Below are 12,354 nucleotides of genomic sequence, written 5' to 3'. Positions count from 1 at the left end.
CTTCCTTCCTTCCTTCCTTCCTTCCTTCCTTCCTTCCTTCCTTCCTCTGTTTCACTCAAATTTTATTACAAATTTGCAAGTGGGAAGTTTCTCATTTCACATAACTCTCATATTAAGATTTTTTCTTTGCTTTTTTATAACTCTTTGAGATTAATGTAATTACTGAGCCATCAGAAGTGACAAAATGGTGCGAGCCTGACTGTGCTGTTACGCGTAGGAACACATTTACTTCATATTGACCTGTGCAGTTTAAAATATGTGTCTGTATCTTTCTCATCCTCAAGCCCTAATTGCTACATTAGTGAGAATTTGAAAAAGATACTCAGGTTAATTAAATAGCCATCAAGAATTAAGTTTTGCTATCTTTAAGCTGCCGTCAATCAACTTAATCCTCCCTCCCTCCCTGCATCATTCATAGCCAGGGTTCAAAGTGGGTTTTATTAAGTCATTTTCATCTATCTCTTGTTTCCCGTTGTCATCTCTCACTCCTCCTTGTCCTCTCACTGGACCTCTTCCTCCCCAGATAGTTTGTCTCCTTGCGTGCCACACCTGTGTGTGTTGTGTGTATGGAGAATTAAATTTGTATTAGACATATGAGAAAAGACCTGCAGTGTTTTATCTTTCACTCCCATTACTTCTTTTAGTCCTCCTTCTCCTCCTTTATAGCCCTCTTCTCCTTCATATCACATGTTTATGTTTAAAATCTTCATGAAAGAAAAGTGTATTTATTCGAGTCTAGTTATTTCCTTTAACATTCTAATGTCCAGTTCTGTTATCCTGAAAATAATTTCATTCTTCTCTGTGGATGAGTAAAACTTCATTGTGTGTATGTGCCATGCTTTTCATTTCAACAAAAATCTCCATACTTTGTCTATAGTGGTACAGTTTTTACCTTGGACAGCACTATTAATAGAGTTTTAAGCAGGAGAAGAAAGTTTTCATTCTGGTTACAGATCTCTATACCTTAAAAAAAAATTTAGCCTTTTTTTTTCTAAATGAGTCAATGCAGTGTAGCTGATAGACTTAGTGACTAGTCATGTCTGCTTCCTTTTGCGTTAGTGACCAGCGGCATTACAAAAATCCCAACTTGCATAATTATTGTCTCAAGGGAATAACACATGCTGGACTCTGGGAATGCATGAATGGTATTGCTGCCTCAGTGCACAGAAAGTTGAATCCACGTACACATCTTGAAAAATAGGAAAGGAAATAGCTTTATAACCTCTTTCTTAGCTGATGTGTCCTTTTGTCTATACTCTGTCCCCCTTTGTCACCTAATATTACCTTTTAATAATAGGAAATTATTTAATGATAACATTATTAAGTATTTAATAATTGTTGAATTAAGAGCAGTGGGGCTGCGTCCCCAGCACCCTGCCACCCACATGGCTAGCTTAGCTTATGTCCCAAAATAATTACATGGAAACTGTATTCTTTTAAACATTGTCTGGCCCCAATAGTTTCAGCCTCTTATTGACTAGCTCTTACATATTGATCTAACCCATTTTTATTAATCTGTGTAGCCCACAGGCTGGCTTACCAGGAATGATCTTAATCTGTATCTGCCTGGAGCAGGAGAATCATGGCGGCGACTTACTGACTCAGCTTTTTTCTCCCAGCCTTCTGTTTTGTTTTCTCCACCCACCTAAGGGTTGGCCTATCAAGGGGCCTAGGCTTAATCTCAGGGTCGTGGGTTCGAGCCCCACGTTGGGCGCCAAGTGAAGGCGGATCAAATTAATACAGGCCAATTGGTATAATATAAAAGCAACTTTAATATAAATGGGCGCCAAGTGAAGGCGGATCAAATTAATACAGGCCAATTGGTATAATATAAAAGCAACTTTAATATAAATGGAACACTCACGCAACTGAAGTTCCCGTGATGCCCAGAAATAGGAGCCAGGAAGAAGGGGTTACCAGCGTTTGTGCACCCAATTTATAGACAGGAAGAAGGCCGTCCCGCCCCCAAAGGGTGGGCTCTCTCTACAAATAATAGTTAAATGTTCACTATATAATATTTAACTTATTAAATGTTAAATATTTGATATTCTGCAGTTTTGACTTGACCCCGCTTACCCTGTCTACTTTGATCATGTTCACAGTATGGGCTGGGGTCTGCTGATGAGGGAGAAACATGAAGGGCTTGTTGTTCTGAGTTGGCTCACCACATTTAATATTAGACTTTACGGGGTCACCAGGTCTTTTTTTTTTTTTTTTTTCTCCATGTTTCCTTTTTCTTTACAGCCAAATAAATCTCCTGTTGTAATAGGAGCGGCGGGGCTGCGTCCCCAGCACCCCAGCCGCACCCCGGCCGCCTGGTTAGCTTATGCCCCGAAATAATTACACGGACACTGTATTCTTTTAATCACTGCTTGTCCCATTTCTATCTAGCCTCTTCTAGGCTAACTCTCGTACCTGGACTAGCCCATTTCTTAAAATCTGTGTAGCACAGCTGGGTGCGCTTACCGGGAAGATTCTAGCCTACGTCCATCCTGGGTTGGAGCTTCATCGCGCGTGCCTCAGAGAGCAGAGCTCTCGCCTCTGCCCGCAAGAGTGGAGCATCGTGTCTCTCTGAGGCGTCTGCCCCCAAGAGGAGAGCTGTCGAGTCTGACCTCACTTCCTCTTCCGCCCAGCATTCTGCTCTGTTCACTCCTCCCACCTATGTTTTAACCTATCAGGGCAAGCAGCTTCTTTATTTAATTAACCAATGGCCTTCCTCCATCAATCTCCATTGTGTATATTAGCATGTTTTTTATTATCTCTCTTTTGCTGGATGTTTAGGCCAGTTCCTTTTTCTATGTTTATTTTCTTTCTTCCCATGGTGAATAGAGCAGTAATAAACATGGATGTGCAAGGATTTGAAGTTCTTTGGATATATGCCCAGTAGTAGTTATAGCTCCGGTTTTCTAAAGTTGGTTTTCAGTATCTTTATTTACTTAAAGAGTATCAGTACAAAACAAAAAACCTGAATTTAAATATAAGACATAAAATCTAAATTTAATCACATAGGTAAATGGCAGTGTTCAGGCAACTTAAGGTCTCAAGAATTTCTTATATTTGCTTCATAGTATGAGAACATTTATTTTGTAAGTATAAATAAATGTTCATGATAAAGCTAGGCAATTAATATTGGTTTTTTTTTTCAATGTTATGGGTTTCTAAAAGATGTTTTATGTATATGGGCATTTTTCTCCATCAGCTGTGTACTTATCTGTGGAGGCCAGAAGAGGGCATCTGACCCTCGAACTGGAGTTATGTGTGTTTGTGATCTGCTATGTGGGTGCTTAAGAACTGAACCCAGGTCCTCTGCAAGAGTAACAAGTGCTCTTAATCACTGAGCCTGCTCTCTAGACCCTCATTATTAGGAATTTTAAAAGTGGATTTAGTGTTGGTTGTTTGAGACGGGTCTTGTTAATGTATCTCTGGCCAGCCCTGAACTCACAGTTGTGAGAGTGCTGACTAGAGGCTGTCTCCACTGCACGAGCTCAGTCTTAGGTCTTCAGTCATTGCCAACTTTTTCATTTGTACTATTTTGAAAGTAATACTGTTTTATTGGTTCTAAAATCTGGATGAGATGTTCATTTTCTGGTGTGAAATGCCTGACAAATCTCTCTTCACCCCAGAGAGGGTACCAGCAATAGACAAATTTACCCAAAGACTTCACCCAAGTCTTATTTGGTAAATTGGTGAATTGTGGTTATTTACAGAAGCACAGAAGGAAGAGGAACTTGCCAGCAAGAAATTGTCATGTGTGTTATCCTCCCTTCCATTTCCCAAGCCAGTGGGTAACTTTTGTGGGGTATAAGTGCCATTTTGTGAGGTCTCTTCCTTACACAAAAGAGTATTAGTAATTTTGAAGCGTCTGCAGTAATCACAATTGCTCTGACCTTAGGGTGCCGATGGCCCCATCGTCCTGAAGAAGAGCACAACAATGGGGCACGAAGCAGTGTATTTCACATTTTCCGGGGTGTGTGTGTGTGTGTGTGTGTGTGTGTGTGTGTGTGTGTCTGTGTGTGTTTCAGGGGTTAGAAATGAACAAGTGTGGAAGTAAGGCCAGAAAACAGCCATCGGTATTTTTTCTTTAAGCAATGTCTACTATGTCTCTACCTAGAACTTGCCAAGTAAGCTAGACTAGCTGACCAGCGAGTCCTAGCAATCTGTTACCTTACTAGCACCGAGAGCACATGTCTAATACCATTCCTGGCTTTAAAACTGTGTGCATTCTGGGTATTTAAGTCAGGTTTTCGTGTTTGCAAGGCAAGCCCTTTACTTACAGAGCCATTTCCTCAGCCCAGCTCTTGCGAGTTTGTTAGGCCTCTCTCAGTACCTTAAAGTGGAACATAAGCTGTCCTTGCTTCATAAAATTCTGTTCATCTATAAATGATGTTACAGTCTTTTTATATGGTGTTTTGTAAATGAACACAAGCACCCCTGTTATTTGTATGTAACCTTTTAGGGTAAAGATTACTAACATTTTGTATGAGTCTCAGTAATTTGGTGTTTGTGATTTAGGCGGTCTTGGAGGCATTGGAATGGGACTTGGTCCAGGTGGACAACCTATTAGTGCCAGCCAGTTGAACATAAGTGGTGTCATGGGAAATTTGGGTCCAAGTGGTAAGTTTTTTCCTAAAACATTTCTGATTTATTTGCTATTTAATAAAGCTTATATGTATTAGTTCCATTTTTCTAGAGAACTCTGTTTTAGAGATGTGGAGGATGTCAGTTGAGTTTGAAAAAGGAAATGAAGAAACCTTGAGAGCAGCTGACACGAAAAGAGGGCAGATGCAGGTGGGGACTGCCTTTGGAGCCAGGCATGGGAAAGCTAGCCCTGGAGCGCCAGGCATATTGAAGTGCTTTAAGGTAGATGAATTCTTAGCGTACTACTCTGCACATTGTGGAATACGGGTTTGTGGAATAGGTAGCACCGTGCCATAACACAGGCTGTTTGAATTGATTTGGAAGGGAGCTTTGAAGTAGCTATTTGCCTGCTCCTTGGACCCAATTATCTTTAGAGATTGGTTTTCCAACTTTTAAGTTCAGCAAACTTTATTCTTTCAGGTTTGAAAACTGTAACATGATTTTGCTAATGTTATGTTTCTTAATATTTACTGTATTTTAAAAAACTTAAAATTGTAAAAATTGACTTATTTAAAAGTCATAATTAACCCTGATGCCAATCTTAACCTTAAAAATTATATTTAAAGCATATAATATGAAACATGTAATTAACATAAGTACTATTTTTAAGAAAATAAAGTATTTCTAATAAAAAAGGAAGAGTGATTCTGTTTTTGGCATCTCTATAGTGTTTGGGTTAATGTAGATAGCTGTACTGCTTGCTGTGTCTGCATCTGTTTGCTGTGATAGCATGCACCATGTAGTTTATGGAAAGTTCCACATTGTAGTTGTGAGAGGATGAGAGGAAGCAGCCCTATAACCCAGCAGTATTTAGTGATGGAGTTTATTTTGATCTCTTGGCCTTTCAAAGGTTCCCAGACCATCCTTTGAGAATTGCATTGCATTTTAGGGGCAGATAAACTTGTCATAGTCTCCTTTTTGTTGAGTTGATACATACCTTATAAATTATAAGGTAGTGATGGAAATCATTCTCATTCTGAGGCAAAAATCATGTTTTCTTGTTTATTTTAGGATATCGTACCTTTCCCTTCTAAACTTAGGCTATTTGTTACTTATTTGACCAGCCTGTTAACTGCTGTGTTTAGAGGAGACTTTGCTTTGTATTCTATTGCTAAATCTGCTATCGTGACATCACTGTATCTGAAAGAGTGCACACTGGTTCTAGATGCTCTCCAACTGGGTGTTGTGTGTGACCAGTAAACTCTTTTTTTTTTTTTTTTCTTGTCTGATGTTCAGAGGCCTGTTTTGAAGACTGGTGACTAGTCAGCCACTATGACGTAGCTCTATAAACCATCCTATAACCTGCACCTGCTTCTCTAGTGTTCCATTGTGACTAAACCAATGGTATTTATTTTGCTATAATGTCATTAGTTAGTCACAAAGTAAGATTTACTGAAAGTACATACTGTGTATTTTATTTGAGGTATGGGAATGGATGGTCCAGGTTTTGGAGGAATGAATAGAATTGGAGGAGGTATGTATAAGTATTTGTTTTTGCATGTGCTCATCTACAAACTGTTGAGAAATCTAGAAAAAAGTCATAGTTTATTGTTGGCTCATGTTCTAAATGCTGTTGACCAAAATTGAGCGTAATATACCCTTAAAGGAAGGTGATGTGTTAAGTACTTGCAAAAGGTGGAATGGAGGAAGCACTTACTGGTGACATTTCTAGAAATGTACTGTTTATCTACAGAGCTACACTCAAGTCTCAAAATTACTCTATTTCATAGGAGTTGGGTTTGGTGGTCTGGAAGCAATGAATAGCATGGCAGGATTTGGTGGAGTTGGCCGAATGGGAGGTAAGTGAATGTACTCAGGGAGTTTCTCTTATCTTTACTTTCCCTTTTACTGAGATATGTACCTTTGCACACATGTAGGAATAGATGCTGTAGGGTCTTCAAAAGGCAATTTGGCACTAGAGGACACTTGGCGGGAGGGGGTGGGTTGTGTAGTGAGTGTATGAGATAAGTTGGTATGCTACAGACTGTTTTGTATTGATAACTTTTGCTTTTTTTTCTTCAGTTTAGCTTAGACGTATTCCTGAATGGTTTTCCATGCATTGATGTACTTGAAGAAGGGTTAATTTGTTGCACATCTTTTCAGAGCTATACCGTGGTGCAATGACTAGTAGCATGGAGCGAGATTTCGGACGTGGTGATATTGGAATAAATCGAGGCTTTGGCGATTCCTTTGGTAGACTTGGTAGGGCTGGTTGCATACTTTTTTCCTTTTGCAGGTCATATTCTTAAAAGCTGATCTTTTTGGTGAAAAAAATTTTTAAAAGTTATGTACATAGTTTGTTACTAGAAGAAAACACTTTAGGATTTTATTTTAATGGCTGTCTTTTATAGTATTTTAAATACTTGAACTCTTATTTCCAAAAAATTTCATAAATGTTTAGTTATTTGTGAGTATAGTACCTTGGGCATTTTGAAGTGTCATTATTTAAATTAATTAGTATATTATCTTTCCATCCTTGTTTAGGCAGTGCAATGATTGGAGGGTTTGCAGGAAGAATAGGAGCTTCTAACATGGGTCCAGTAGGAACTGGAATAAGTAGGTTTAAATTTTAATAGACCTTACTGAGTAGTATTTGAGTGCTTGCAAGGAATTTGCAAGAGTAGTTACTGTAGTGCAGTAAATGTGTTAATGTGTCTTATCATATTTTGAGAAACTTTAATGAGTTAAAACATTTCTGTTTGGTTGTTTGAAAATTAACTTTGTTTTTGTTATTTCTCAACTAATACCAGAATGTGTATTCAGTAGCCAGTTCAAGAACTGTCTTTGCACATCCCGTGTCACAAACAGCTGTTGCTTATACACTGGCCCTACTTCTGTTTTATTTTGCACAGCAGCTACTAGTTTGCTTCATCTTTAAGCCTTATGCCTTCTGGCAGGTGGAGCCAAAACACCAAATTTTAGGGACTTTCTGAAGTTGAGGGATAAAGATGAAGAGGTGATTATTTTCCTCTCTTAGACCCTTCAAAACCATGAGTGTGTTGCAGCACTAGAGAGTGCCAAATACCTCCCCTCAGTCCCCACGTAGTAAACCTCACATAAAGCTTGCACACATGACTGAGATTCTGCCCGGTATTGCCAACTTGGCTGTGCCTGAGAAATAAATCTCCATACCCTACTAACTTCCTTTGGGTGCTGAAATTTCAGGAAATAGGAAAAGCAAACTTACTAAACAGATTCTAAAATTCTGTCCGCTGGATACATTTGCTTACCATGTGCTTCTCGTCTTATTTCTTGCTCTGCCATCTTTCAACATTCATTTTCCTCTCAGTAACATCCTTCCCTTCCCCCTTTATCTCAGTGTTTGCATCTCTGTTTCCCCAGTTACATTTGTTATCAACAGAAAACCAGCTGGAAAGTTACAGCACTGGATTTTCATGCAGAGATAATAGGTATGAGAACAGAGTTACATTTTGAGGATGAGATCAGGATAATTAAGGGAAACAGGAAGTAAACCCAGTACATAAGAAGATGAATGAGAAAATAAATTCTCAAGCCTTGTTTAAAGGAGAGTAATCATAGTTTTTTTCTCTTTGCAAGTTCTGTGTAATATTGAGTTACTGTTGTCTATGATTACTGAAAGTTGAATTGGTAGCAAAGTAGAAGTTGTGTGGGAAACAGAGGTGCACATACTGCGGTACAGGGTGAGCAAGGAAAGGAGTGATGTGTAGGGAGTGTGATGTGGGAGCAACATGTGTGCTAAGTTAACAATTTGTATTTCTAAATTTTGTTTTCAAGTTGTTATATTTGCTATTATTGCAAAAATAAATATAAGAATTAAAAGTATTATATGTAACTGATGGAGGATTTAAGTATTTATGTGATTTTTATGATTATATTTTATAAAGGCACATATATTGTGACTAAAGTTAACTTTTCTCAACTAACTAAATGTATACCAAACTATTGCTTGTTTTGTTTTCTGTTATAAAAATGAATTTTTCTCACCTTTTCAAAAACTAATTGTTCTTTTTCCTTTTCTCTTGTCTTTCTTTTTAATGTTTTTTTTTTTTTAAAACTTGAAACTCCCAAATCCTCCCGCCCTTCCCCACACTGCAGGTGGCAGTATGGGCGGCATGAGCAGTGTGACTGGAGGCATGGGGATGGGGCTGGACCGCATGAGCTCCAGCTTTGACAGGATGGGGCCGGGAATTGGAGCAATACTGGAAAGGAGCATCGACGTAGATCGAGGTTTTTTATCGGGTCCCATGGGAAGCGGAATGAGAGACAGATTAGCCTCCAAAGGCAACCAGATATTTGTTAGAAATGTAAGCAAATATATTGAAAAGTTAAAATTCTTTTTATATCTTTACACACACAAGCACACACAAATTTGGAGACTATTGTTAATAATTGCTCATTTTATTTCCATATGTATGGAAAATATAAGTATTATGTATTTTATATATATATATGTTATTAATTTCTCTTTTCATTCCAGCTGCCTTTTGACTTGACTTGGCAGAAACTAAAAGAGAAATTCAGCCAGTGTGGTAAGTATACAAGTAGCTACAGATTGTGCTGATATTTTTGGGGTGGGACATTTTGAATCCTAAACTTTAAAACACCGTGATTATATTTTGGCTTATCCCAGTAATATTTTTGTCTGACTCAACTTTAGATAAGTAATAGTTTTGCTGTCTGATGACTTGGAACAAACAACAGGGCTTAGTGCAGACTTGGCAGGATCATTACCTGTTGTAAAGAAGTTTTCTTTGTTACCATATTTTAAAGAGGTTGATGTTTTTCCATTAGAATTTTTTTTTCTCATGAGAAACTTAGTAAAAGGCATGTTTACTTCCTTCCTGATGCATAGTTGACGGGACAATCCATTCTGTACACTACATTGCCTGTATAACAGGAACCTTAAGATAGTAAGAAGCATAGAACCCAGCTAGACACAGATAGATTTTGGTGGCTCTTCTAGTCCTTTGGGAACTCTTTTTGGCTATAAGGAGACTAGCTGTAGACCTTAGTTATTCATTAGGCCTGTCTGTTATTGGCTGGTTTATTACTTTCAAATAAAGCCTTTTCTGTGCCATACTCATAGGTAAAGTGTTCCCTGTCCTCCCTCCACTCCCTTTCCCGGTGTATGGTAATGGAGTAATAGTGTAATACGGGGTAATTGTGTGACTCACCCAGAGCCACAGTTTTCTTTGTATTATATAGAGTCCCCGACTAAAATCACAGTAAGACACTCATGCAGTTACATGAAAGGGGCTGAAAGTAGTGCATTTCACCTTACAATTAACAGAAAACTAAGGTCTGTTTGCCTGCCTCTTCTCCAGAGTTCTGGTATTAAAGGCATATGCCACCATGCCAGTATCTTTAGTATTTTAAGGCACAAAAAACAAAAACAAAACAAGTTTAGTGTTCTTCCACAAAAGCAACCTTTCTAATTGAGCCTGGTGGTGCAGCCTGTAATTTCAGCTACTTGGGAGGCTAAGACAGGATGCCACAGGTTCAAGATGTGCCTGGGCTACAGAGTCAATTCAAAGTCAGCTTGGACAGTTTATTGAGATTGTCTCATAAAAAAACAAAACACTAAGAGGGAATGGAGGACACCAGGAAAACATGGCCCATGGGATCAACTAAGTAGGGCTCATGTGGACTCCCAGAGACTGAAACAGCAGACCTGGGGCATGCATGGGTCTGCATCAGGTCCCTGCATGTATGTTATGGTTGTTTGGTCAGTGTTTTTGTAGGACTCATAACGGTGGAATTGGTTGTATCCCTGACTGACTGTTTGCCTGCTGTTGGGTTGCCTTGTCCAGCCCCTATATAAGGGCTTTTCCCCTGCCTTGCCTTATTGTGTCTTGTTTTGTCCTGTTTGGTTTTTGTCTCTTGGAGGCCTGCTGTTTTCTGAAGAGGAAGTGGAGGAGGAGTGGATGTGGAAGAGAGAAAGGAGGTGGAGGGAAGGTTGAGGAATTGAGAGACTCTGATTGGGATGTATTGAATGAGAGAAGAATCTTTTCAATAGATAAAACAACAAAAAGTTACTCAGAATAAAAAAATTAGGTAAAAAAAAAAAACAAGAGAGACTGGATGTTGCTCAGTGGTAGGGTGCTTGCCTATCATGCACGAGCCTTGAGGCAGTTCCCAATACTGGAGGCAAAGAAAGAAAAAAGGAAAAAGTCTTTGTGGACTACTGCCAGGAATACTATTGCTATATATAGTTCTTTATATTTAATTTCCTGTTAGCTTTTCTTATAATGATCTACTAATTTTCTTTCACCCTGGATGAGGCTCTTTAGGGTAATTCTCACCTATTTAAGCTAGCACTTTTTATTTCTGTACAGATAGAAGAGTTATAAAATGTTCATAAGCACTCTGATTATATCTTCATTGAGTTACTCATTTACTCATTAAATCTAGGATCATTGGTGTTTTAGCAGTCTGCTAGACCTTTGGAGATGAACAAAATCAGATATTGAAGTTTTTAAAGAACTTGCACTATGAATCTGTCTAGGATGTTCTGTTGATGGCCCTTTTACATTAACTTAAGATTCGAAGAAGAGACAGTTCTTACAAAAACCTTGTTAAATACAAGTGACTTGGCCGTTGTTCACTACTGAGAGAAAGCAGCATAGTGCATTATTTGGAAGGGTGTTGGTAGCTTGTGTAGAGTAAGTACATATACTGAAAGCAGGCAATCTCTTGAGGTCAGGCAGGAGTAACATTGAATAGGTAGGGCTGGGGTAGCATTGACAGTAATGGAAGGTATTTTGTAAGAAGAGAAAGTATCCAAGTCTGCATTTAAAATAGTGGCTCACTTATATAGGACTCCTATTTCCCTCTCTTCTTTCCCTTTTGAATTATCTGATAGTTAAAAGGTTAATGAGTTTGGTCTTTTACTTCCAAATTAGTATAAAAACTGCTTTTCAATTTTATATTTAGTGCCATGCTTACAAAACTCCTTATCATTCCATGTTCTAATAGGAGTTACATTGATGGCAAAGAAAATAATTTATAGTAATACAGAACTAAATCTCCATTATTGCCAGAGTACTATCTAACATGTTTGAACTGAACCATCTGTTTCCTGCCATCTTACATTATTTATAAGTATTAGGGTTTTTCTGTTTTAATAGTGTTTTTAACCTGACAAACAAATACTGACCTTTAGCCATAAAAGCAGGTTTGTTTGATTGCTGATTTGCTGTGTTTTGTTTTCCTGAGCCCAAGCTAGCTAAGTAAATGTTTTCCCTTTCTTATCAGGAATCTAGTGGTACTCTAGACACAACATCCGCCAGGAAATAACTCACTGGCAGGTGTCTTACTAATATAAACCCCAAAGGCAACATTCCAGGTAGCAATGTCATAGTTTTATTTTGACAGATTTTGTTAATTATTTATGAATGTATTAATTTGGCTTATTTTTAGTTATGGTCTATGCCAGCATTTCCCCAAATATATACCATTTCCAAAAGCAATAGCCTGGACTAAATAAAGTGGAAAGCTTTCTTTCATTGTGTGCTAAGTAGTTCTCACACGTGCTCTATGACCACAGTGTGTCTGATCTCCTTATGGCAGAGCTTAGTCCTATACAACTGATAAAATGCTGGTCTGGTTGGTTTTGTTTTTCCTTGAAATTTTGCTAAACAGGCCATTTGAAGACTTCTTCAGCATGTAAAAAGTTAGGCAGATTAAGTTTAATTATTTGAAACTTTCCCTCCTAAATTACTTTTTTTTTTTTTT

At 38.2% G+C, this 12,354-nt stretch overlaps 1 protein-coding gene across 2 annotated transcripts in view; it reads left to right on the top strand.

The window, feature by feature from the left end:
• The window catches only part of Myef2 (myelin expression factor 2), a 43,892-nt gene that overhangs the window by 23,074 nt on the left and 8,464 nt on the right, over positions 1-12,354 (top strand). For both annotated transcript variants that reach the window (XM_005372457.3, XM_026787845.1), the window contains 7 exons: positions 4,513-4,614; positions 6,062-6,112; positions 6,369-6,437; positions 6,742-6,840; positions 7,123-7,194; positions 8,716-8,924; positions 9,098-9,149. In XM_005372457.3, coding sequence (XP_005372514.2) covers positions 4,513-4,614; positions 6,062-6,112; positions 6,369-6,437; positions 6,742-6,840; positions 7,123-7,194; positions 8,716-8,924; positions 9,098-9,149 — 654 coding nt within the window. The remainder of the gene's footprint in view (positions 1-4,512; positions 4,615-6,061; positions 6,113-6,368; positions 6,438-6,741; positions 6,841-7,122; positions 7,195-8,715; positions 8,925-9,097; positions 9,150-12,354) is intronic.

This window comes from Microtus ochrogaster, assembly GCF_000317375.1.
Source record: "Microtus ochrogaster isolate Prairie Vole_2 chromosome 14 unlocalized genomic scaffold, MicOch1.0 chr14_random_1, whole genome shotgun sequence".
Lineage (NCBI taxonomy): Eukaryota > Metazoa > Chordata > Mammalia > Rodentia > Cricetidae > Microtus > Microtus ochrogaster.
This window is presented reverse-complemented; position numbering and strand designations above follow the sequence as displayed.